The 27,073-nt window shown below is 38.9% G+C and overlaps 3 protein-coding genes across 14 annotated transcripts; 2 read left to right on the top strand and 1 right to left on the bottom strand.

Moving 5' to 3' along the window:
- Positions 1 to 3,239: 3,239 nt before the first annotated feature.
- LOC120358589 (stress response protein NST1-like) lies at positions 3,240 to 3,653 on the bottom strand. The gene has a single exon (XM_039453194.1). The coding sequence runs from the start codon at positions 3,651 to 3,653 to the stop codon at positions 3,240 to 3,242; it is 414 nt and encodes a 137-aa protein (XP_039309128.1).
- A 1,370-nt stretch (positions 3,654 to 5,023) lies between these two features.
- Positions 5,024 to 5,992, top strand: LOC113004905. The gene has a single exon (XM_039453195.1). It carries the CDS (start codon positions 5,024 to 5,026, stop codon positions 5,990 to 5,992), a length of 969 nt encoding a protein of 322 aa, XP_039309129.1.
- Positions 5,993 to 22,379: 16,387 nt separating this feature from the next.
- LOC120358414 (E3 SUMO-protein ligase ZBED1-like) lies at positions 22,380 to 25,471 on the top strand. 12 transcript variants are annotated; one of them, XM_039452650.1, is made up of 7 exons: positions 22,386 to 22,664; positions 22,907 to 22,964; positions 23,118 to 23,194; positions 23,318 to 23,546; positions 23,673 to 23,821; positions 23,912 to 24,062; positions 24,139 to 25,471. In XM_039452650.1, the coding sequence occupies exons 1-7, from the start codon at positions 22,635 to 22,637 to the stop codon at positions 25,416 to 25,418; spliced, it is 1,974 nt and encodes a 657-aa protein (XP_039308584.1). In that variant the 5' UTR covers positions 22,386 to 22,634; the 3' UTR covers positions 25,419 to 25,471. The 12 variants fall into 12 exon arrangements, with proteins under 12 accessions (XP_039308576.1, XP_039308584.1, XP_039308581.1 ...); XM_039452647.1 differs by having other exon boundaries at positions 22,387 to 22,664; positions 22,907 to 23,018; XM_039452648.1 differs by having other exon boundaries at positions 22,561 to 22,698; positions 22,907 to 23,018.
- The last annotated feature ends 1,602 nt before the right edge of the window (positions 25,472 to 27,073 follow it).

Consider the following 27,073-nt stretch of genomic DNA (forward strand, 5'->3'; position numbering starts at 1 on the left):
GCATCATAGAGCTGTACCGAATGTTAGAGATCTCGGTAACTAGGTATCTTCAAAACTCTACGCGTAGGACTATAGGTACACGCACCGGCAGAAATGGTGTCTCTCGACGCTAGCGCTCGGCTGCCGCACACACGCGGAGCCGCGCTCGTACGTGTGTCTAGGCTGCGCGGCGACGATCGGGGTGCGGGCGGAAAGTGGTGGGGGGCTTTACGATAGTGCATCCTCCTCGCTCGACGCTGGGTCGAGAGAAAAAGCATTATTCGACGTGATACCATGGGCGAAGTCGGTGTCCTCTGCTTATATTTTTCATTGCATTTTCTTGTAGTCGATTTTGAGAGCTTTCCAAAACTATAAATGTTTATTTTGTTGCAGGACTTTCCGAGTTATGACGCTTGAAAGTTACAGTACACCGTAACTTTCAAGCCTCACAACTGAAAGTACTCAAATAAAAATAAACTTTCTTATAGTGTTTTGGAAAGGTCTTGACACCAGCTATTAGATTCTGGAACCCAAAATGAGGTGTCCTATTTAAAAAAGTTAATGTTATTTTGATCTGACCCTGGCGACGCCATCCAAGGTCAAACTGATAAAATCAGTAAATAGATCTTTTAAAACCCTACAACTTTTGTCTGAAACATTTTTCTTTGAAGGGGACGAAATTGATTTGCAAGAATAAATTAAGAATTTTCGAATTAAATGCAATATCACCTTACTTTTTGGACACAGTAGTATATGTACATATATATAATAAATAATAATTTATTAACTTCAAGCTTACATTACAGCCGAGAAGTGGATTTATTTATACAAATCTATTCTCTCCATCTTTCCATTCCTCGCTGCTTGTACAGTTCTTGTTTAAGCTAACTCTACTCTTCTATCTATCTTTGCAACAGCCTTCTCAAATATTTACTCTGTAATCCTAGATTCTACGCCCTCCTACGCCGTTTATCTATTGCCTTTTTCATTTGTACTCATTCTCACCTATTCAATTATTAATTATTAATTCTATAACTTAGAAATCACAGCCTCTTTACATTTTCCATACTTTATACAATTATACAATTATTATACCATTACTTTATATTACCTATTTAGTTATTACCTATTTCTTCAGTTTAAATCCTGTGTTCTTATTCTACTATTTCGGTAATATTATTTTTGTTTTTCCCCTTCTCATCGCTTTCCTCCTTTCTTCTTTTTAATTCTCTTTCCTTCTTTTTCCATAGCTTCTTCAATATTTCTCCCTTCCGCCTGTCCATGTCTTCCTCGCATATCTGTTCTACAACTCTGTCCTTATCATCTCCTAAATCCGCAAACCATACGCTTGTTTTCACGCAATCCTTGACGTAGTGCTCTAGACAGTCCCAGTCTTCCTCGCAAAATATACATAGTCTCTGTCTTCCTTTAGCCAATATTTATTCGCTTGTTCTAGATTAGCACATCTTACTTTTATCTTGGCTTTTATTTCTTCTCCTCTGCTTAAATCCTCTACATTCCTACTTTTTATGTAATTCGGCAACTTCACATCTAACCCTATTTTCTTAAATCTCCTATTGCATCTTGGCGCGTTAATGTTTTTGTTCTCCCATTGCCTCTAAATATCTCTTTCCCTGTCAATTAAGTCCTTTTCCAAATCGTCTCCCACGTCTTCTTTTACCTCTTTCGCTTCTGTTCTCCAGTCATTCCTGTTATAGTATCTCTCCCTTTCTATCCCATATATATCGCTCCAGTTGTTCTGCTCTTTTTCCTTCCAACACTCCTTAACTATTTTTCCAACACTCCAACTATTTCTCCCTACTTTAATTCTATTCTCATATCTCCTCGCTTTGATCCCCCATCCGACTCTTAATTTGTCCATTAACAGCTCTCTTGAGATGATGTATCTTGGTGTACAAAAATCCAGCCTAAACATCCATCTGACGTAGTCCATCATTATTTTCTCTAATTTCTCGATCTCTGTCCATCCCCAGATTTCCACCTCATACGCCATCACACTTTGCATCAGGCATGTGAACAACATCTATCTCCTCTTTATGTCGTTTCTACAAATTCTCTCTCCTAATCCCCATACTTTCCTTACTGCTATTCTACCTTTACCACATAATTCCTTTACATATTCCTTATAACTACCTCTGTTATTTAATATAAAGCCTAAGTATTTAAACGCTTGTACTTCCTCAATTCCTTCTTTCCCCCACTTCCATTTTTCTATTTTTTTCTTTCTTTTTTCTATTAAAGACCATTATCTTCGTTTTCTCTGGACATGATTTCAATTTCCTGTCTGCCAAGAAACGCTTAAGCGTGCTCATCATTTCTAGTAATGCTTCTCTATTTTTTGCTATCAGCACTATGTCGTCCGCATACGCCAATTCCCATATCCTTGTCTTACCTATTGCTACGCCTCCTATCTCCCTGTTCCTTAATACCTGCTCTAATTCCGCTGTATATAAATTGAACAAGAGTGGACTCATCACATATCCTTGTCTAACGCCTTTTCCTGTTGCAAAACTTTCCGTGTTACCTTGTTTCGTTCTTACAACCGTCTACGTCTCTTCATATATTTTTTCGATTCTTCCTATCAGCTGCTCCTTTATACCCATACTCCTCAGCACTTTCCATAGTTCCTCTCTATTTATTCTGTCGAAGGCCGCCTTCAGATCCGCGAAGAGCATGTATACCTTTTCGTTCCTTCCTCCTCTTCCTTTCTCCCTCTGCATCAAGTGACTGAGGACGAAGATGTTGTCCATGGTCGACCTCCTTCTTCTAAAACCCGCCTGACTCGCTGGAACCAGGCCTCGATTTTCCACCTCCGTCTCCAGTCTATTCCTGATAATTTCCGCATAGATCTTATACGCCGAACAAAGAATAGAGATCGAACAAAGAATAGACGTACCTCTGTAATTGCTGGCTTTCTCCTTTTCTCCTCTTTTATATAACGGCATAATTATGCTCATTCTCCAATCGTTTGGCATCTCTCCTGTATACCAAATCCGTTTCATTATCTTCACCAGCCTTTTCCATAGTTCTTTGCCCGCGTACTTCCATGCTTCTGCCGGAATCCCATCAATACCTGCTGCTTTCTTGACCTTCATTTTGCCAACTGCTTTAATTATTTCTGCCTCCACTATTTCTTCCTCTTCTTCTTGCTGCTGTTTCTCCTCCCTCCTTCCATGAAGTGTTTTCTCCATTCTTCCTTTCCTATCTTGTTGTTTATCGTTGTTCTCCTCCCTCTCTTCCTATTTATATATTTCCACGTCTGCTTCATTTTTCATCTTTCTCAGTTCCTCTTCTTCCTTTCTCCTCTTCTCCTTTTGTTTCTTCTCTAGCAGTTCTTTCAGATTTCTTTTCTCCTTTATATATCTGTCTCTTTCTATTCTTCCTTTCTTCCATTTCTTGTAGATTCTTTTTACCTCTCTCTTCTTTCTGGTGCAGCTTCTGTCCCACCAATCTTTATGACCTAGCTCTTTCTTCCTTCTCTTTATTCTTTTCTTCACCATTGCTACCTTTACAATCTTCTTTATCTTTTCCCATTCTTCTTCTAATGTGTCCGATTCCTTTTCTTCTAGCTCTTCCGTGTTACACAATTCCTCTGTCCTTTCTGCATACATCTCCTTCGGTCCTTTCTGCGTACATCTCCTTCGCCTCGTCATCCCATAAAATCGTTTCTATTTTTACTTCCTCTTCTTCCTCTTGTTCTTCTGGATCCATTTCTTCTTTTCCCCCGCTGAACTCCATCTCCAACGGCATGTGATCCGAGTCCCCTGAGTCCACTCTGTCCCCTACTCTAAACTTATAAATTCTATCTCTTATATCTACGCTTACAATTACATAATCTATAACCGTACATCCTCTGTTTTAAATTAACGTAAGAAATCACTTAAAAAAATTTTTTAGAAAACCTATGGAGCTTTCTACATAACAATTTATGGAGATGTAGCATACAAAATAGTCATATTTGTAGGTAGAAGTGTTTAAGATCTTTTTTGTTTTTGTAGCACCGCGCGCGATATTTTATTTATGTTCTGCGTTATATCAGCAAGACGATTCTTCATGAAGCATTTTGTCATAAATCCGTCAATCAGTCAGTGAATACTTCATAGGGTATAATTATGTTTCTTTTTTTTTTCTAATAACTTACAATAAAAGCTTTAGACGTAGAATTACCATCTGACAAATTTTTGATTTTAAAAATTTTACTTTCTTCACTTGTTAAAATTAAGTTTATTATATATATATATATATATATATATATATATATAGTTATTATATATAGGGTGTCCATTATAATATTTCAGGGATTGAAAGAGATTTAGCTCTGGTTTTCTGCTCATTTTGGCTCAGATCATCATCGATCATTAATTGTTGTGCTGACAATAAATTGCGTCATCGAAGCGCTCAGAAAGCGTAAGTGTAACTGGGTGGGTTCTGCGCTTATCAAACATTCTCCGAAAATGCTGGCCTCACCTTATACACAATAAAATCAATAAATAACAATAAATATCAAATAGGTAGGTGAATACCAAATAAATAGGCGAGTGTAAAATGTACCGAAAATTTATCTACCTCTTGAATAGCTTCGATTTGCTTTCTATTGGTTTATTTATTTATTCGTTACCTAATTGTTCATTCTATCAGACAGGCTCGTAGTTTTTGGATTGCGTACGTACAAAAGATTAACTTTTCGAATGAGATCCAGGCGATAAAACGTGGTGAGGGCCCGTCTAAATCTAGTCCCTTGAAAAATCTAAACCCGTTTTTGGACAACCTTCGTGTCGGGGGACGTCTCTGCCGGGCGTCCCTCTCTTACGATGAGAGACATCCCATCATACTACCGAGGCATCGCATATCGGAGCTGATTGTTGCGCAGGCACACGATCGAACGCTTCACGGTGGGACACAGTTGACGTTAGGAGTTTTACGCCAACAGTACTGGATTCTAAATGCTAGAAACCTTGTAAAACATCACATTCACAGGTGTGTTGTTTGTGTCCGCCACAGAGCTATTCCGATATTGCAGCAAATGGGTGATCTGCCGGACGTTCGAATAAACCCTTCTCGTCCGTTTCAACATGCCGGCGTAGACTATGCCGGTCCTTTTCATGTCCTTCCGATAGTAGGACGTGGCCAGCGGACACACAAGGCTTATGTGGTTGTGTTCGTTTGTTTGGCCACTAGGGCCATACACTTGGAACTGGCCAATGATTATACCAGCGATGGGTTTTTGGCCGCATTTAGAAGATTCACCTCTCGTAGGGGTCTTCCGGTCTCATTATTCAGTGATAATGGGACCAATTTTCAGGGTGCCGAAAAGGAATTGCGCAATGCGTTCAGAGCTCTGTCGCGTGATCCTGATCTCGTCGCGTATTTAGCCTCCGACGGCATCACTTGGAGATTTATACCGCCCTCCGCCCCACATTTTGGAGGAATGTGGGAAGCGGGCGTAAAGTCCGTTAAGCACCATTTACGGCGTGTAATTGGTGCTCACACGCTTTCAAATGAGGAGTTCACTACATTACTAACTCAAGTGGAGTCATGTCTAAATTCTAGACCTATAGCTCCCTTGTCCGATGATCCCTCCGATCTCTCACCTTTGACTCCTGCCCATTTCTTAATAGGTACCTCGCTGATTGCGACGCCTGAGGAGTCCGTATTGGATTTGAGGGAAACGCGACTCAATCGTTGGCAGCGTGTACAGCGGATGCACGAGCAGTTTTGGCGGATATGGTCGCGAGATTATCTCCACACGTTACAGCAGCGCTATAAGTGGCGTCAGAAATCGACTAGTTTGAAAGTCGACGATCTAGTATTAGTTCAAAACCCGTTGCTACCGCCGACGAAATGGGAGCTTGTGAGAGTAGTAAAAATCTATCCTGACCCTCAAGATCTCGTTAGGGTAGTGGATGTAAGGACGCTTTCGAATACAAGAAGGCGTGCCGTTAACCGGCTATGCAAGCTTCCTATCGAAATTAATGCGGGGTTGCCGCAGTAGAGCTCCCATGGCGGGCGGCGATAGCATCTCAATTTGTTTATCTCATGCGTTGTAACTAATCTTTATATTCACAGTTCATTGCGTCGTTATTAATTTGTATTATTGTTTTATCAACTAATATTACTACACTAAGTTCTATTTAGCGTGATGCTTGGTCTCCCGTGTATATCATCGTTTTGTACTATCAGTACGAGGCGAGCGGCATGTTTGGGAAAAGCGTAATACGCGAACACGAGTCACCCGCTACTGCGAGCGATCGATATCGATCCTTTATCACGCGAGGGCACCACCTTACGACGGTGTCCTGCGCAAGCCCCCTCTGGGCGTCCGGGAGCGCTCGAGCGGAAGCAGGCGTTTTTGGCTCTCAGATAGATATTCGCAAGACTCCTAATCGTACGGCCATGACTGCCGGTTAATTAAATCTCTAATCTCATATTAAACTCACACGACCATGTCTGTCGGTGTACCAAGTACCTCAGAGTACTTCCTTTAAAACTGTGCCTGTAGTGTCTAAGTGGCATTAAAGCAATTTGTGAACTTTAACGGTTTGTGTATTTCATTGCTCCGATTCTCACAGTCCAAAATCCTTCAATTACGCGTCGATTAAGTGCGCACTCCTAACAACAATTCTAAATTGAACAAGATTAAGTAATATCACGTATTATTAATTATTAACCCTTTTTAAGATTGTACATTCTTTGTTTAAGAGCGATAATCGACATCATAAATTGCTCCGAATTATGATTACTTACTTACGCTAGTATAAACTAAATTTCTCTGGGCCCAAGGTTATCCTAGTGGTTTCCCCCCCCCCCTTTTTTTGTTACTCATTTAATAATTAAGGATATAACGCAAGATCAACCTTTCAAGTTTATACCTAGGTTTTAAGGTTTATCTTAAGTTCATATGATTAAGTTGACTTATTTTTTTCCTCTATAAAAAATTTTGTTATTATCTGATTTTGTTTTCTTTTATTAATTGTATCTATTTCTTTGATCCCAAGCTTATCTTAGAGGTATTTCCGTTGCTTTATCTATTTATTTTAACAGAATTATTTCATGAAATATCCATCTAGGATTAGTTTGAGGTCGTTTCCCCTTTTTTATATTTCATTTTTTCCTTTTCTTATTTTATTAACTTATAATTATGCTAATTTGCTACTTGCTCATTTATGCTAGGTATCGCAGAATTTGTTACTTCCTTAGTTCGTTGAGCGCATCCCATGCGGATGAGCAGTTCTTAAGGATTGTTTATCTCTTCGTTGCTCCCGCATTTTAATTCAAATGAGATGGTTGCTGCGTTATTCCTCACGGACCGGATGATTCGCATCCACCCTTTTCGTTTTTCCAGCAGCAAAAGGGTGAGCTCTCGGACCTTTCGGGGTCATCTTGCTTTGGCACCTTCTGGCTCGATGTGAGCAAGCCCACATAGGATGGCTTCCCAGCTCCTTTCACGGAAGCGATCGTCTAATTGATGTAAGTCAAAGATAGATCGTCGGATCACACGGCCCCAGTCGCGCAAGGGGACCAATACAGTGTTCTCCGCCAGGAAGTGGGTCACCACCCTCCCTCTGCCATCCTCCTCTTTCTTGGATTGCTACTTGTTCGCCAAAAAAAAAACGGGTCCGATGAAGCGCAGGAATCTAGCTCTTCTAGACATTCTGCGAGTAAGATTCTCCAGTAACTCCTCTAGGTCTTCTCGGGCGTGGTCTATATGCACCCAGAATAGGGTTGGTGACTCCACCTTAATGACTCTGATCTTCAGTAAACCGCGGGTCAAAAAGGTAGTGTCGATTTCATGATTGTCGGAGGTAATGTTTCTACTGGTTTCGGAGTAATTTTATACCAAGCGTCCCCCAGGAGATACATAGGCGGAGCAAAGTTGTTGCAGTTAATTTGAGTGCCTTGTCTCAATAATATATGGGTTTGGGGAGTCAGAAATAATGATTGATTTCCTCTTAATACAGGTAGTTTCTCATAGCAATTTTGAGTCTGTGCCAATTTTACTTCGAGCGGTACACATTTTATTATGAATTACCTCTTCAGCTAAGAAAGCCATCTCTACCCAGGCCCTCTCATAAAATGATAGGCAAAAATGTGATTGTGTTTCTATGGCCAAGGCGTTCTGCATCATTTGTAATTCAAGGTTATGACTGAAAATTATTTTGGCGCGCAGTTCATTAAACTTAAGGAAAGTGTATAAAATCACATAAACAATACAAGCACGAAGACCTAGCTGCAACCGTAGAAGGCATTTTTGTTCAATTTGTATTGATACAGCAACGATCAAAATATCTCTCTCTACTACTTTAAATATATATTTACTTATATTCGTTAATTTTCAATAAAAAATAATTCATTAAAAAAATAATTAGATTTAGACAGGTATAAAATTACTTCTATTACGGCTGCAGGTGATGCATATTCTGATTTAACGTATACTGAAGTGGAAATGGAAAAAGCAAAAAATGGTTAAGAACGATATGAAACTGAAAAAAACTCAATGCACGTGAGAATAATCCATAATTTTTACAACATACGTATATGTAATTAGCTACAAGACATAGACAATATTGAAATGAAACCTGTTAAAGCAAATTACAAAGATTTTATTTTGATGTTCTATAAACAGTTCAGTGATACTCTTAAGAATCGAATTGAAATAAATTCAATTCAATCCCAATGATAAAAGAAATAGAAATAGAAACTCTTAGGAATCGAATTGAAATAAATTCAATTCAATCCCGATGATAAAAGAAATAGAAATAGAAACTCTTAAGAATCGAATTGAAATAAATTCAATTCAATCCCAATGATAAAAGAAATAGAAATAGAAACTCTTAGGAATCGAATTGAAATAAATTCAATTCAATCCCGATGATAAAAGAAATAGAAATAGAAACTCTTAGGAATCGAATTGAAATAAATTCAATTCAATCCCGATGATAAAAGAAATAGAAATAGAAACTCTTAAGAATCGAATTGAAATAAATTCAATTCAATCCCAATGATAAAAGAAATAGAAATAGAAACTCTTAGGAATCGAATTGAAATAAATTCAATTCAATCCCGATGATAAAAGAAATAGAAATAGAACCTCTTAGGAATCGAATTGAAATAAATTCAATTCAATCCCGATGATAAAAATAATAGATATAGAAATTCTTAAGAATCGAATTGAAATAAATTTAAGTCAATCCCGATGATAAAAGAAATAGAAATAGAAACTCTTAGGAATCGAATTGAAATAAATTCAATTCAATCCCGATGATAAAAGAAATAGAAATAGAAACTCTTAAGAATCGAATTGAAATAAATTCAATTCAATCCCAATGATAAAAGAAATAGAAATAGAAACTCTTAGGAATCGAATTGAAATAAATTCAATTCAATCCCGATGATAAAAGAAATAGAAATAGAACCTCTTAGGAATCGAATTGAAATAAATTCAATTCAATCCCGATGATAAAAATAATAGATATAGAAATTCTTAAGAATCGAATTGAAATAAATTTAAGTCAATCCCGATGATAAAAGAAATAGAAATAGAAACTCTTAAAAATCGAATTGAAATACAATCTTTCCATTATTACACCAGATAAATATGACGATTGTCTTTGAGTTGGCTGTCAAATCTTGAACAGATTTAAATGACTCGGAGATTGTTCTTAAAACTCTGTTGGTAACATCTTTAAGTACTAAAACAATTTTGTAAAGGATGTAACACAAATATTATAATTTATATAATATGAGCAATGTAATATCAAAATTTATAAATTTCAAAATCAGTATCTGTCAACAAAATTATTATTTTGATATGATTTTTATCAAAATTTATAAATTACGATAACATATTGTTTTTATTACGTAAATTGGAGTGTTCACTAATTTCTGGTTGACCGATAAAATATTACCGATGATAAATGTATTAATGGTTTTGCGTGGAAACAAGAATTCACAACGTAATGAAATATAGGTAAACATATGAACATTGTTTTATCTAGACATGTAGTTCAATTTTGATATAAGCGTCATATGAACATTATGTTCAAAAATACATGTCAATATATATGATTAACGAAGAGACAATTAATTTCAAAATTTATCGGCGCAACAATCTGATTTTTGATGTTACATCGAAGAAATTGCACCCCATATCCAATATTTGTCGTTGCGTTGAAATACTGGAATTAATCGCTTGTTTCTGTATTAACGATGTAACATATTTTTATACACATTATTCGCATTACACCTCTATTGAGATTGAAACCAATTGTTATGACTAATACCCCGATAGGACAATAATTGTTGAATTATATGACAAAATCTTGCATAAAAATTATAATCAGCAATTATGTAGGTACAAAAATAGATGTAAACGTATTGATCTTTCATAAAATATTGATAATTGTTAATTAATTTTGAAATACTATTTTGTTATAAAACTATAACGATATGGGGAATCATCTTAGTGATATATTTGCAAAATTAAATTCTTATATTATTATTAAGAAAAATATTTTTAGCTGCATTATGTGTAAAACACTCAGAAATAAAATTAATCCAATGTTTACAAAATTTTTTTAAATTGAACTCACTGTTGCTATGGGATCACTGCCAAAAAGAAGGGCTTACCTCCGAAGAGGCAAAGAAATTTTTATTGACCTCTCCTTCGACGTTTAGTACCTTGCCTTGAAACTATGTTCTTTTACAGGTATCTGTATGTCAAAAATAATTCAATTGAGTAGGGGAAACAATTATTCCTAAATTATAATGTAAAAATATTGCTGTATAAAATATTACACATTTAGCATGATAACATTTTAAATAAAGGATCAAACAATTTTTGAAATATATCTCAAATTTAGATTTATTTAAGTTTAACAAATATTATTTAGAGATTTTATTTCAACCAAACTGTTTTATATTAAAGTATTATCTTAGCGCAATTATTTAAAATTTTCCTCAATTTGTGATGCTATTATTATACAATATTAAAAAAATTTTTTTTTAATTGAACTCACCGTTGCACGTTGCTGTAGATCACTGCCAAAAAGAAGAGCTTATCTCCAAAGAAACGAAGAGATATTTACTGATCTATTCTTCGACGTTTGGTATCTTGCCTCGAAATTACGCACTTTTATAGGTATCTGTATGTTGAAAATAATTCAATTGAGTGGGGGCAAACAATTAGAGTATGGTCGAAAAACTTCGTCAGTAGGTAGTCTATAGCGGTTCAAAACCACGGGGCAATGGGGGGGGGGTGAGGAGCAAAAGGGGAATGTTGGCGCGAGGGTACCCGCGGTACTTACCGCGGAGTGGGTGGTGATCCGCGAGGCCTGACTTATGAGGTGGGAGTCAGCCCCTACGGTCCTACCTGGGAGTGTGGCAATGGGTGGTGATCTTCATGGTGTACTGGGTGGTGTCACTCACTGATCTAGAGGTAGGACTAGAGAACCTCTAGGAGAGAGAATCGCCAAGGGGCGATTGGTCAGCACGCATCACGCGGAACCACCGGTTTCTCGCGACGAAGTCTGTCAACGCATTGACGTCGCAATGCAAAATTTGCACATTTCCGCCAGCCAATCACAGAATCGGTCACGTGACCCCCCTCACGCGACCCCCCTCTTCTAGAGGTTCTCTAAGTAGGACTGATTGCGAGGATGGGGGGTAGATACTCACCCGTGCAGTATGTAATCGCCGAGGTGAAAGAAAGGGGAATTCCAAGGCTACGAATCGGCATGTAATATATTTTTATGATAACGCGGCGATTTTCGCGGCGTTTTTCCGCGGCGATTTCCGTGGCAGATTTCCGCGGCGATTTCCGTGGCAGATTTCCGCGGCTATTTCCGCGGCGTATTTCACGGGACCTAACGCGGCGAATTTCCGCGGCGCGCAATTTCGCAGCTATTTCCACGGGACCTACTGCCGCCGCCGCCGCCGCCGCCGCTACCTACCCGAATGCTCGCGATGCTCCCGGACGGCACCGCCGCTTGCGGCCGCCACGCCAGCGCTCGCGCGAAAAATAAATATTAATAATTACACAGGACCACAAAAAAAATTTTTTGAGAGTTATCTCAAACCAGACTCCAACTAAGTGTTTCTTACAGATTTTGGGTCGCTGAATAAGAATTCGTAAGCCGTTTTGCTCTATCACGTCCATTTTTAGATAATCATGAAAAATCATGGAAAATTTGTGAAAATTGAAATCATTGAGGAAAGAGCAAAAGTAAATATGACATTAAAATGTGGTCCTAGAATGAATTTAAATATATTTTAATAAGTTAAATAAAATGTAGGAAGTAAAAGAAGTTTTGTTTACTAGTGTTATTATAACCTATGCATCGTAAAACAAATTGACGTAAAATTGACTATTGTACAACAGACAGGCGATCTTCGTAAGTCTTAGATTTTTTTAGAAATGGATTTTAATTGTTACTGTTGGAAGATAAGTTAGATAAATAAGAAAGTAAGTTACTAATTAATTAGTTAATTAGTTAATTAATTAGTTAATTAACTTTTCCATATTTTTTCATTTTTATATTTTCAGACATTCATTTAAAAATGTCTGAAAATAAAAAAATATGCAAAAAATTAATTAACTAGTTAATTAACTAATTAATTAACTAATTGATTAGTAACTTACTAATCTATAAAAAAACATTAAAAATTTATAAGAAACACCTACTCTGATTTGAGATAACTCTCAAAATTTTTTTGTGTAGTCCTATGTTATTTTTAGACCCACCCGACTGTTCGCAGCCGCGCGAAAAAAGAATTATTGCGGCAGAAATAATAACAAAAAAAAAACTTACCACCACCGCCTTGGTCGATCGCCTCGGTTTTGCCACCGCCACCACCACTGCCGCCACTACCGCCACCACTCACCACTCACCACTCACCACTCACCACTCACCACTAATTATGTCTTTCGTCCTCCTCCCCGAAAATGTCGAGCATCTCGGATCTTACCAAATTGAACATATTGTCTCTAATTGCGTTTTCAGGAAGAATATCCATGAAATATCGCATCATATTGTAATTTTCATGAATTTCTCCAAGCAGTTCCTCCTCATCTTCTTCCTCCTCCTCCTCCTATTCTTGTTGTAACTCTTCCTCCATCTGTTCCTCCTGCTCCTCCATCTGTTCCTCCTTCTCCTCTCTTTCCCTCTGTTTTTCTTCTTCCCTTTTTTCTTCATCTTTCTTCTGAATTTTTTTATCTTCCTTCAAATTTGGATTCATTTTCTTATTATTTCGCGCACTCTTAACTAGTTAAGATCACAACTGCTACTGACGAAGGGCTCGCTCAGCGAGAACATCCTTTGTCGCATCGCGTATTTTGACGGCAATTAATCACAAAGGTATATGATTACATCGAAGACAAAAGATATACGATTACATCGTAGGCAAAGCAAAACATTGCTACTTTATGTTCGCTATTGTATTATATTATATTATAATTGTTTCCAGAATGCCTATTTTTTATTCTTCCTGGATCCATTTGAAAGGGAGTATTCTAATACATATAAATTTAAATTTTCATAAACTTCTAGCCTACCGTTCGAGAGTTATAAAATATTCTTTATTAAAATTATATTTGCTAATGCAGCTCTCAGGCATAGCCTTGACAATGCTCGAATCACCGATTCTTGCTTGTGAAATGTTATCGTTCGCGTGACGCAATCACTATCAAGGCTATTCTGTAAGAGAGACTGCACTTGAATATAGAATAAAATTGTGAGATTGAACGAACTTATTTGAAGTGAAGTTTGATCTTAATTATGGCCATCGTCTCGTCCGGATGGATTATACTCTGTAGTAGAGTGCCGGACACGCTTCGATAACAGTTTTGAAAGCACCGCGAAAAAAGCGTCCCGCGGGGGCCTTTCCTCGCGCGCCATTTCTCGGCGCGCGCCCCGACGGACGTGGCCATCGTGGACTCCTCCATTTTATTGTCTTTTGTTCACTCGTGGAGACAACAGCATCCTTCGGAGGATGCTATAGTGACGTGAATTACCGACACATTACAGTGTTCATTAATTTTCGAATTGGCTCTACAGATTACAAAATCTTTTTACAGAATAAAAATGTTTTATTATACACGCACCAAAACAAAGTGCGGGCTGGTAAATTTTACAAGAAAATCGAACAAAAAGTTAAAAATTTATTTATTCTTGGCTCGTGGATCTGTCAACCGAGGTTAACTTTTATCATTTACTAACGTTCTGTAGCTCATATGTATGAAATGAGACCAGGCCGCACTTTAGAAAACTCTAACGAACAACACTGACTGTGTGTCATTCCAGTCAAAAGCCTAACAAAAAAGTTTAACATGTAAACAGCTGTACGTGTACAAATTTCGCTTAGCGCACGTAAACAATGGCAAGCAGAGTAGTGACTGTAGTTGATAGGTCTTTTTGCAGATGGCGAAATAATCGATAAACAAAGACAGATCTATGTGTTGGACAAAGAGCGATAGCCTGGTCTCCCTCAAAAAATAATCTGCAATGCCGACGTCGAGGAAGTTCTTCGGTCACTATAGCATCCTCTTCAATAGTGTGACTTTTTGCGAAATTATGCTCAAGCATAAAAGTAAAAACAAACGTGCTAAACGCTTTAGAGGCCGTGAGACCTCTTACGAGAGTGTTTCTGATAGAAGAAAACGATAAGATTATTCACACGAGCGATCGTGAGATCGATCGCTAGACCGATTGCGAGATCGATCGCGAGACCGATCGCGGGACGCTGATTCTCGAAGCTGACACTCATCGAGAGACTCATCGACCAGACATGTCCGTTCCAGAGAGGATGTTATCAAGCTCTCTTCGACTCTTTTCGCGAGTTCCTGTCTCGCTCGGAACAAGACGGCGGTCTACGTTCCCACGACCGGCCTTTTGAGGTTAGGCCGTCAGTACAGGAGACTGTACAGAGACACGAGATCCCGACAGCCTCATCAGGGATCTCTCCCTCCAGTTTAGAATATGGCGCTGAAGAACCGACGGTCGCTCAAAGCGACCGGGGCAACGTACCAGATATGTCCTCTTGTTGACCCACCTTTTTTCCGTGCAACTTATCGCAGCGATTGAGTAGAGTGAGTGCAACTCCTCCTCTCGCTGAGGAAACTTTATAGCACAGAGAGGACATAACCGACGGTTTCTTCCGCCAATTATTTAAAATTATCTAAAATTTTTCTGTTGAACAGCGCCAATGCTGCAGGAAAATCAAAACGAGTTCTCGTCGTGAGTTCATAGCGTAAAGTTTTCAAACCCACTGGGGGCTGAGAAGGCGGAACCACCCCCCCTCCTCCTCGAACTCAGGCGCTAATCTCGGAATTTTTTGGAGATTTTCAGCCATCCACTACACCATCTGTCTGGAACCCTGCGATACTGCAGTCGCTTCAGGAGGAGGTCCGCCGAGGACTAGGGGAGGAGGTCCGTTCCAAACTACTGTCTAAGCATAAAGTAAAAGACAACCTGTTGACACTGGCCTCGCCTAAGCTCAATAAGGAGCTTTTGACGCCCTTTACCTCTGCAGTGATTAAGAGGGATGAGTATCAGACTCTATCCCAAGCACAAGTGAGCGCTTGCTTTAATGCCCTGGGTTTCGGAATATCTCTCTTCATTGATTGATTAAACGTTTATTGAAATTCTAAGGCCGTAGCCCTCTAAGAATTTAAGACGACAAGAATAATTCAGTGACAAAAATCAGATGACATATATATACAAAAATCAAGAGCAGAGTTAACAAACAGTGATACTGACAATGAAGTAATAAGAATACAGATATTGATAAAAAAAAAAGTAATAGTAATTATAGTAAAGAAAAAATAAACCAAATGAAAATAAAAATAAAATAAAATAAAATAAAATGAGAATAAATTAAGAATACAAATAAAAATAAAAAATGCAAAATAGAAATTTTATAAACTACATTGGAGAAACAGAAGAAAGAACGGAATTATAAATACATAGCAAACATAATAATTATAATAATACTGATACAGTAGACTCAATGAGGGGAATCAAAAAACAGAGATAAACCTATCTGAGTAGTGCGTGTTACGCAAGAGGTAACAGGGGGTTAGTTACAGGGCAGGGACGGAAACCCAACATCGCGCCCACGGCTACTTAAGTGGTCAAAGAGCGTGCGTTTGAACGCATTGATCGAGGTGGCTCCCTTGATAAAGGGAGGGAGTACATTCCACAAGGTGCAAGCGATTGAGCAGAAAGAGTTTTGGTATGTGGAAGTCCTGCAGAAGGGGATTACAAGGGAGAGAGGCTGAAGGTGAGGAGCGTAGGTGTGACAAAGGGCGGTGGAAAGGACGGAGATTTTTGAGGAGGTACGGGGAAGGAGGAGGTGGAGATAATAGTGAAAAGAAGACAACAAATATAATACTCCCTCCTGTCATCAGCATTCAGCCACTTCAGTTCATCGTAGTAATCTGAAATGTGCTCATCTCTCGAGGCCGTAAATGAACCTGATGCAGGAATTCATCAGTCGCCTGATTTTTAATCAGTGTTGCCCGGTGAGATCAGTGAAAAGGGTCGCACAATAGTCAAAAACAGGAAAAATGAGTACGGACACAAGCCGCACGCGGAGACGTAGAGTGAGGCCATTATTGAAAGATTTTAATCGCCACAGAATGCTGTTTACGCGGCTCGAAATGCCTTGTATCTGCTCAGCCCAGTTGAGGGTGTTGTTAAGGGAAATTCCGAGATTGGTAGCCTTGTTTGTGACCTCAATCTAGACTCCATTAAGATGCAGTTAAATGCGGGATGGAGGGAGGCTGTTGACGAACCTCGCGCTCCCTAAGAGCATCGCCTTCGTTTTGCTGCTGTTGAGTGTTAAAAGGTTGTTGGAGGCCCAAGACTCTATCTCGGCGATGTCATCTCTGACTAGCTTCAGAGCAGCATCGAGGTCGGAGGGTGGGAAATGGATATAGATTTGAAGGTCGTCGGCATAGAGGATGTGTTTGCAGTACCTGAGCGAGTGTTTGAGGACGTCGATGAAGAGGGAAAATTAGAGAGGACCAAGCACCGATCCCTGAGGAACTCTTGCGTTGACTGGTACCCATGACGAGAAAGAACCATCAGGACCCTTCACTCTCTGATGGCGACCCGTGAAGTACAATTCTACTTGTTGACGGGCAGAGGAGGATAGGCGGAAGGATTCCAGCTTTCGCAGTAGGAGACCAGCAAGGTAACCTTTCGCTGATCGATGGCCAGTCTAACGTCGTCCATCAGCTTGAGTAAAGCAGTCTGTGTACTGTTCCCACTCCGAAAGCCGGTTTGAAGAGGATCGAGGAGATCTGAGCGCTGCAGATGGGAAGAGAGCAGCTCAAATGCCACGCGTTCAAGCACTTTTGATAGGAAGCAGAACAAGAAAATTGGGCGAAAATGGGAAGGTTCAAAGAGATGTTTAGTTTTGGGAAACGGGATTATGTGGGAGAGTTTCCAAAAAGAGGGAAAGGTGGAGGTAGTAAAGGAAAAGTTGAGTATATCAAGGATAGTGGGGAAGGTGATAGGAAGGCTGTGAAGAATAAGGCATCGGCTGAGTCCATCAGGTTCGGTAGAGTTGGAGGAGCTGTTGCGTAAAGCGCGTGACAGGGCGTCCGGTGTGATGTGGAGAAAGTAGAAGGTAGAAGGATTGGATAGAGACAAGGAAGAAGGAAGAGAGAGAGGGAAATAAGGATTAGGCGGGTCAAGGGCGGAGGGGGAGGAATCGTGCGTAGGATCAAAAGAGGGGCAAGATATGAGATGAGCGGAAGAGATGTAAGCCCTAAACGAGGAAATAAAATCAGCTTTAACATTCCTAGCAAAGAAAATCCATTTATTAGCGGATCATCATTATTGCCTTTTCCTGGCAAGACGAGCGTTTGCCAAACCTTCGCTCAATGCTGTGAAAAAACGCGGCGGAGTCAGCTCCCATCGACGACATTCTGTTTGGCCAAGATTTTTCAGAGACGCTTAAAGCAGCGCAAACCTGTGAGAAAGCGAGTCGCGATGTCTACAAGACGCTTCCGAGGATGGGGAAAAAGACTCTACAGCCAATGCAACATACAGCCCGTCAACAGCCTAGAGGACAGACAACCAAACTTTCATCCTCGGGAAACTAACGGCTTCCTGCTCGGTCCCCAGCGACTTGCCGTCCAGAAGCCTATCACAACAGGAGTCGCCCCCACCACTCTCAATCACGATCCAAGAGTCGTTACTAAACGAAGTAAGATCCGCTGGCCGCCTAAGCCTTTTTTACGATCACTGGCCAGCAATTATATCCAACCCGATAGTCCTTGAGGTAGTTCAGGGTTACCACCTTCCATTTACTGCCAGAGCTCCTTGGAAAGCTCATCGCCTGGAGACTTCCCTTTCTCAATCAGACGCGTTACTTTGCGACGCGGAGGTAAGACGTCTCTGTCTTAAGGGAGCTATTGTTTCGGTGGACCCATTTGAAGATCAGTTCCTCTCACCGTTATTTTTCATCGACAAATCATTCGGTGGAAAGCGATTTATCCTGAATCTCCGAGATTTGAATAGATTCATAAACCTTCCTCATTTTAAATTAGAGAATTGGCGGACAGTGATTTGGTTAATGCTCGCCGAAACTCAAATGGCTACTCTTGACTTGGAGGACGCTTACCTCGCAGTCCCGATTTACAAAAGACACAAGAGATACTTGCACTTCCAATGGCGTACAATTACGTACGAGTTCACGCTCTTCCGTTGGCTCCTGGCCTCTCTACGGCCCCCTTTATCTTCTCTAAGATTCTTCGCCCAGTCTTCACTTATTTACGCGACAAGAATTACCAATCTGTAGTATTCCTCGATGATTTTCTGTTATTAGGTGTCTTCAGGGACGAATGCGAGAGGAATGTGTCCGCTACAGTAAATATACTTGCGTCTTTAGGTTGCATTTTTAAGTAAATGTCTGAAAATATAAAAATGAAAAAATATGCAAAAAATTAATTAACTAATTAATTAACCAATTAACTAATTAATTAATAACTTACTTTCTATTTTATCTAACTTATCTTTCAACAGTAACTAAAATCCATTTCTAAAAAGATCTAGGACTTACGAAGATCGCCTGTCTGTTGCACAATAGTCAACTTTACGTCGATTTGTTTTACGACGTATAAGTTATAACACTAGTAAACAAAACTTTTTTTACTTCCTACATTTTATTTAACTTATTAAAATATATTTAAATCCATTCTATGATCACATTTTAATGTCATATTTACTTTTGCTCTTTCCTCAAAGATTTCAATTTTCACAAATTTTCTATGATTTTTCATGATTATCTAAAAAACTGGACGTGATGGAGCAAAACGGCTTACGAATTCTTATTCAGCGACCCAAAATCTATAAGAAACACCTACTCTGGTTTGAGATAACTCTCAAAAATTTTTTTTTGTGGTCCTGTGTAATTATTAATATTTATTTTTCGCGCGAGCGCTGGCGTGGCGGCCGCAAGCGGCGGTGCCGTCGGTGAGCATCCGCGAGCATTCGGGTGGGCAGCGGCGGCGGCGGCGGCGACGGCAGTGGATCCCGTGGAAATAGCTGCAAAATTGCGCGCCGCGGAAATTCGCCGCGTTAGGTCCCGCGAAATACGCCGCGGAAATAGCCGCAGAAATCCGCCACGGAAATCGCCGTGGAAAAACGCTGCAAAAATCGCCGCGTTATCATAAAAATATATTACATGCCGGTTCGTAACCATGGGATTTCCCCTTCTTCCACCTCGGTGGTTACATACCGCACGGGTGACCCCCCATTCTTGCAATCAGTCCCACCTCTAGGTCAGTGAGTGACATCACCCACTACACCATCAGGATCACCACCCACTCCCACACTCCCAGGTAGGACCGTGGGGGCTGACTCCCACGCGCGGTCAGTACCGCGAGATGACCTCCACCTCCCAGGTCAAGCCTCGCGGATCACCACCCACTCTGCAGTAAGTATTGCGGGTACCCCCGCGCCTACGTTTTCCCCTCGCCCCTCACCCCCCTCATTGCCCCATGGCTTCGAACGGCTATAGATTATCTATAGCCGTTCTTTCGTCTCTAAACGTCATTGAAGGTCATTTTACAATTACGTAAAACGTACACGATTCTTTCCCTGCATTAACTTCGTAAGCGGATGTCACGCAAAGGTCGCGAGCAGCGAATAGCTAACAAACAGTTTCTTCGACTTGTTAGAGCATTGAGGGGGGTGATAGGCGCAGGAGAAACCGAAGGATTCGTCCTTCAAGTGCGGTAAACAAAGTATTTTTCTTCTCCTGCTTCCGCTCGTAGCCGCCGCCGCGACGCCACTCCCCTGTGAGAATTTGACATAAAGGAAGTACGCATCAAATTCTCGCTATTATCTCTACTCTTCACTCTCAATATCCCCCGCTCTCTATTTCAGGGTACCGGCAGTAGTTTAGAAAGTGTTTTTCGCGAGCGGGGGCAGGAACACGAAAATACTTTCTTTGCCCCCTCGATCGCACATCAACCTCATACTTACGTCAATCGCCACGGCGGTACCTCCTGCGCGTATCTCTTCTTTCCACGCTCCAACAGGTCAAAGAGGGTTTTTATTAGTTACCATTGCGTATTTTGACTATATGTATTGAGGAGTTAATAATGTAATATTTTTGTAATTTATATGAAATTATGTATGTAAGATTAAAATTTTAAAGCTCTGATGAAAACATAAATTAAATGCATTATAAAGTACAAATATACATCCAATAAAAGAACGGCAAGTGCAGGTAAACGTGTGCAAATTATATTTCGTATTATATCCTTCAACTTAATATTATATATCTTGTGAATCCATAATGCATCTATTTGTATATGAATACGTTTCGGCTTTCTTTTAAGCCACCTTTAGCGCTTTATAAATAATTAAAAATTAGAACTTTTACAACATTAAAACTTATAAATATTAAAATACCCAATTTACGTCCCTCATCTGGGCGATACGTGCGAGTCAATACCCAAAGTTGTAAATTTCGAAATCGTTATTATTAAACTTTTATTTAGCGTTATTTTCCATTCACTTATATTCATTCTATGTAACTGTTGATAAATAGTAAGTAGGTCATATTGGGTAAGCTATATTGGCTATATTATAGTTACCTTATGTAAATGGTAATTTGTAATATTTAAAATGTTAAATATAATACACATTTTAAGATGCAGAAAATTTTACATATAAATGTTAGGTGCGCAACTAAGTTCCTGCTGTTTATTAATAGATGGCTCTAGCAGTAAGTGCTGTGTGGCTACGACGTTGTCGTGGGAGCCAATCACTGACGTATTCCGACTGGCAGAAAATGGAGAGTTATAATGAATGTTAAAGCAGCTAGGCTTCTAAAAGAATTAGTTTTGCTTTATTGAATTATCAAAACAATTACACCCACGAGTACGTGGACGTGATCGCGTTCTTACAGCTTGAGCCTTAACGGCTATGGTTCGAGGTTAGCTCTCGGGAACTTATAGTCCTACTGTATAAGAGTAGTAGAGTCTACGCTATCATGGGTACGGATGTCTGAGCTAACATCACTGATGATCCCGGAGGATTGATCAGGAAAAGATTAATCTTACCAAATTAACTTAGGAAATAATACGCTATCGCTTGCGAACGTTCGCATCAGGTACGCCATGCACAGAGAGAGAGGGAGAGAGAGCGAGAGAGAGAAAGAACAAACCAGCGCCGCCGTTAGCGCTCGTAACGCCACAGTACTCCCCCCCCCCAGTGTAAACGTAAAAAAAAAAAAATTAGTTAATACTGGAATGGAAGAATAAGGATAATAGTAAATACAATATGATATACTAAACAAAATAAAAATAAAAATAAAATTATTGCTTTTTGAATGCTTAACGCTAAGTTAGAGTTTATCTTAATACGCGAATTATTCTTTAAATCTGACGGTCTTTGGCTTGGTCACTGGACCGGAATATGTTCTTGGTTCTTGCTGGCTCGGTGCGCCAACTGACGCCGGAAATGTAGTTGACTGAGAGATATCCGGGTCTTGGATTGCTAAGTAGGCAGGCTTAAGCCTATTGACAGTAACGTTAACGCGTTTACCGTTCATATCCAAAACAAAGACTTTATCCGAGATGCGTTCTAAAACCCTATGTGGGCCGGTGTACGGTTGATCTAAGGGGCGTCTGCTACCTTCTACTTTGAGAAAAACATGGGAACAATTACATAAGTCTTTATGGAAAAACATTTTAGGTTTAATATGATGCAAGGTCGGCCTAGGTTAGGGATGGGCAAATTTAACCGGTTATTCCAATAACCGGTGTTTTTCTTACGGTTAACCGCTTATAAACCGGTTTATTTTTTACACTCAGTTAACCGAATAACCGGTTACAACATCTGATAACCGGATGCATCGGTTATTTCACAAATTAATGTTTTATTCGAATAGGCTGCGTTCGGAATCCTACCTGTGAGGTAGAGTAGCGTTTAACTGACCAATCAAATCAAAGAGATTTTTGCCTTTCTGTCTTGATTGGTCAACTAAACTCTCCTAACTTATGCGTTCAGCGAGCTGTGTTCAGAAATCCATGAGTAGGATTTCTGAACGCAGCTTTAATTAGTTGATGGCAAAAATAATTGTGTGTCATATGTCCATGTGTCGTGTTTGTTTCATGGATGTGCTATGTTTTATGGATACGCAACTACGTATATTTTTTAATATAAATATTATTGAATAAATGTACGGAATACTACTAAAATAAATTATAGTAATTGCTACAAATAGTGATTACGACAATGACTACTGTGAAATAAATTTTCCAATTATTATAACAATTTATTTCACACTAGTCATTGTCGTAATCTCTATTTGTAGCAATTACTATAATTTATTTTAGTAGTATTCCGTACATTTATTCAATAGTATTTCGTCGTATTATATCATACAGAATATGTCCGTTGCAACCAAAAAGAAAAGTGAAATTTGGGAATTTTTCACCAAAAACGGTAGTAATACCTGTATTTGTAATTTGTGTGGAAAAGTTTATAAAACTGGTGGAGGTACTACAAACCTAAAAAATCACCTTCTTCATAAACATCCTTCATGTATAACTCCTATAAGTAAAAATAAAAATAAGCCAACAGCTATAATAATTTCAGCCAAGAAATCAAAAATAGTGGAAACAGAAGAAATAGAAAATGAAGCAAATTTTGTTGATAATGACTCATTTAAAATAGTAAGTATATATATCAAGTTATTTATTAAATTACATTATATTTAAAATTTTTTCTAATATGCATACTATGTTTGTAATGTACTGTTGTAATTATACAATACATTACTGTATTTATTTTTATAGATAGAGGAAGGTCAAAGCTCTCATTCGGAGATTTCAGGACTTTTAGTAGACAGATTTGAAACTGTTGAAAATAATGTCCACAATTCTGATGTGAACTATATTTCAACGCCAGCTTCACTGAAAAATAAAATCTCTCACTATGATTCTTCGGATTCTAAGAGTTCCTCCAGTTCTAATTTAACACAACCATCAATCGAAAAAAGTTTTAAAAATCAAAGAAGTTATGAGCGTAAGGAACTTATTTTTATCTGTTTATTTTTCATTTTTATTTCTGAATGTGTTTTTATTTGTTTTAAATCTAAGCTTATATTTAACTTTTTGTATCTGTTGCTGATATTGTATATACTTATTTTAGCTGGAGGAACAAGAGAATGTGAAATTACGCAGAGTTTATTGTATATGATTTGCAAAGATAACCTTCCCTTAAGCTGTACAGAAAAAGAGGGCATGAAAAAATTCTTAAATACAGCGATACCATTATATAAAGCACCAAGCAGGAAAACGGTTAAATATTGCATTAATATTATTCTTGTTTAAGTCAATGTATGTGTATATGCTTACAACAAATTTAATTGTGTTTTTTTTTTTTTACAGATTACATCCCTCATAGAAAACAAATACATTTCCTTACAGGCCATTGTTAGAAATAAAATGAGCGAAGTTAATAAAATTTCTATTACAACTGATATCGCGACAGTTATGAACGCAACTAGAAGTTTTATTGTACTAACAGCTCATTATATCGGTAAGGATTGAAAAATATAATTTTTGTTATATTTGTAAATATTTGTAGATATTAGTGAATATTTCATACATTTCAGATGAAGAAAAAAAATGCATGAATGCAATGTGTCTAGGAGTAAAAAATCTCACTCCTCATCATACTGCAATTAATATTTGTGCAGATTTAAATGAAATGCTCGAACATTGGAATATTTCAAAAAAAAGTATAGTTTCTGTGACTACAGATAATGGTGCAAACATTGTCGCTGGAATAAAAATGTTATTAGCAAAAGAAAATCCAGAAACTAACATCCATGTGCCATGTCTAGCACATAATATTAATTTAGTGGTATGCAAAGCACTTGGCGCTATTGATGATATTGTTAACATCATTGACAAAGTAAAACAGATCGTTGCTTATTTCAAGCATAGTAATGTTGCCCAAGATAACATGCGAAACGAGCAAAAAAAAGATGGTAAAGGTGATGGCACTTATTTGTATTTAATACAAGAAGTAGCCACAAGGTGGAACTCAACGTTTTACTGCCTAGAAAGATTCCAATTATTGTCAAAGTACGTGGGCAAAATTTTGTCCTGTTCAACTCATAAAAATGCTCCGCCTATGGTTACACCACTTGAGTTGGCAATAATTGAAGAATGTTTATTATTATTACGTCCATTTGAAGCAGCAACGAAAGATATTTCTGGGGAGAAATACATATCCGGAAGCTTAGTGATTCCTCTCGTACATTGTGTAAAAACTTCGTTACAACGAATCAATGTTACTAATGAAATAACACAGAAATTAAAAGAAGAACTTTACAAGCAAACAGAAAAAAGATTGGATTCATATGAAAAAAATTTATTATTATCAGTAGCAACAATTCTAGATCCTAGATTCAAGAGAATTCATTTTGCATCACCATTAAATGCTGCAAATGCTATTAGATATATAAAAGAGCAAATACGTTGTCAAGGGGCATTAACTCCGCCTAGAATGGAGACTTCTCTAGAAAAAAAAGATCAAGAAGATAGTATTTGGAATATTCATGAAGAAGTTGCAGCAAAATATACAACAGATCCACAAAGTCTTGAAAATCAAGGCCTACCTACAGAATTAAAACTTTATCTTGATCAACCCATTTTATATAGAAATCATGATCCAATACAATATTGGGTAGAAAGAAAGAGTGCCTTCCCAGCAACATTTCCAGTTGCCATGAAATTTTTAACAATTTTAGGAGCATCTGTTCCATCCGAGAGATTAGTTTCAACTTTAAATAATGTTTGCTCCGATCATAGAAGTCGGTTGACTCCCGAGCATACTAATCAATTAGTTTTTCTAGGCTCGATAGATAATAGTTATTGGAGATTGTAATAAGATTTTCATTCATATTGGAAATTACAATAAAAATTTTAATTAAACAAAAATTTATTGTGTATAAATAACTTTTATAATTTATTATGTTATTAACCGGTTATTTGATAACCGGTTATTGTAGTAAGGTTAATTTTATAAGGTTAAAGTTATTCAAAATTTAACCGGTTAACTGATAACCGGTTTATTTTTGATAACTGCCCATCCCTAGCCTAGGTCGCAGCTTTTGCATAATTACGCGGAAATCCTCAACGAAAATCCGTGGATTACTCGGCATTTCCTCGGAGGAGAAAAATTTACCTGGGACCTTGAGCGTGGTGCCATAGACTAATTCCGCTACGGAGGTGCCTAAATCCTCCTTGAAGCAGGTTCTCAAACCGAGCAAAACCACTGGTAGTGTGTCGATCCATTGAGTTTCGCCATGGCACATCAATGCGGACTTGAGGGAGCGATGCCATCGCTCAATGATCCCGTTGGACTCCGGGTGATACGCAGTTGTTCGGCAGCGCTTCGAACCGACAAGTTTGACTAGAGCATCGAACAATTGTGCCTCGAATTGTGAGCCTTGATCAGTTGTGATCAGGCGTGGGGAACCGAACCTGGCTACCCAGTGAGTGAAAAGATTCTTTGCCACTGTATCTGCAGTGCAGTCCTGCAAAGGAATGGCTTCGGGCCAACGAGTAAATCGATCGACCATCGTTAACAGATATCTGAAACCTTTAGATGGAGGCAGGGGGCCGACAATATCAACATGCACATGTTCAAAGCGTGAGTCAGGCACTGGAATTTTAGTGGGCGAAACGTGGTTGTACCGATGGATTTTCGATTGCTGGCACGCTAAACATGTACGGGCCCACTCTTTAATGTCTTTCGCCATAGATGGCCACAAAAATTTTTGCGAAATTTGTCGATGTGTTGCTCTGCCGCTTGGATGCGGCATCTGATGCACCATGTCAAACACTCGTCTGCGCAATGATGCAGGGATGTACGGCCTGATGTCGTCTTCCGAGGTGTCACAGAAGATAGTAGATGCTGTCTCCGATAGGGTAAACTTTTTTAGTTTCAGTGACGTTGCTGCGGATTGCTTCAACTGTTGCAGTTCTTCGTTTGAAGATTGAGCTTCTGCAATTTCCTGCATGTCAAGGCTGGTTGGCATCACAATGGTGTCGACGCGAGATAAAGCATCTGCTACAATGTTCTCGGCGCCTGCGATGTGACGAATGTCAGTCGTGAATTCTGAGATGAAAAGCAGCTGGCGAGTTTGCCTGGGAGACATTTGATCGGGTTTCCTCTTAAATGCGAACACGAGGGGCTTGTGGTCTGTTATGATGTAAAAATTTTGTCCTTCAAGCATGAAACGAAAATGCTTGATAGCCGAGTAAATAGCCAACAGCTCTCTATCATACGCACTATACCTAGTGTGCGTGGGTGTGGGTTTCCTCGAGAAGAAACTAAGTAGCTGTAAAATTCCGTTGCTGCGCTGTTGCAATACTGCACCGATCGCTGTATCTGAGGCGTCGGTCTGCAACGAGAGTGTTGCCTTGCTATCAGGGAATGCAAGTGAGGTGGCTTGAGCAAGATGTTTTTTAACTTCCTGAAAAGCTTGTCTAAGCTCCGGGGTCCATACTATTTTTGCGTTATTGCAACGTTTACGT

The sequence above is a fragment of the Solenopsis invicta genome, chromosome 8 (genome assembly GCF_016802725.1).
Source record: "Solenopsis invicta isolate M01_SB chromosome 8, UNIL_Sinv_3.0, whole genome shotgun sequence".
Classification (NCBI taxonomy): Eukaryota; Metazoa; Arthropoda; class Insecta; order Hymenoptera; family Formicidae; genus Solenopsis; species Solenopsis invicta.

What these genes read in the sequence shown, in the direction of transcription:
- LOC120358589 (XM_039453194.1), bottom strand. Translation starts at nt 3,653, where the DNA reads ATGACGAGGCGAAGGAGATGTACGCAGAAAGGACCGAAGGAGATGTAT.
- LOC120358414 (XM_039452641.1), top strand. Translation starts at nt 22,642, where the DNA reads ATGTTTTATGGATACGCAACTAC. An exon ending in AAGCACCAAGCAGGAAAACG is followed by an intron (nt 23,822 to 23,911) that starts GTTAAATATTGC and finishes TTTTTTTTACAG; the next exon opens with ATTACATCCCTCATAGAAAA. An exon ending in ACTAACAGCTCATTATATCG is followed by an intron (nt 24,063 to 24,138) that starts GTAAGGATTGAA and finishes CATACATTTCAG; the next exon opens with ATGAAGAAAAAAAATGCATG.
- LOC113004905 (XM_039453195.1), top strand. Translation starts at nt 5,024, where the DNA reads ATGGGTGATCTGCCGGACGTTCGAATAAACCCTTCTCGTCCGTTTCAA.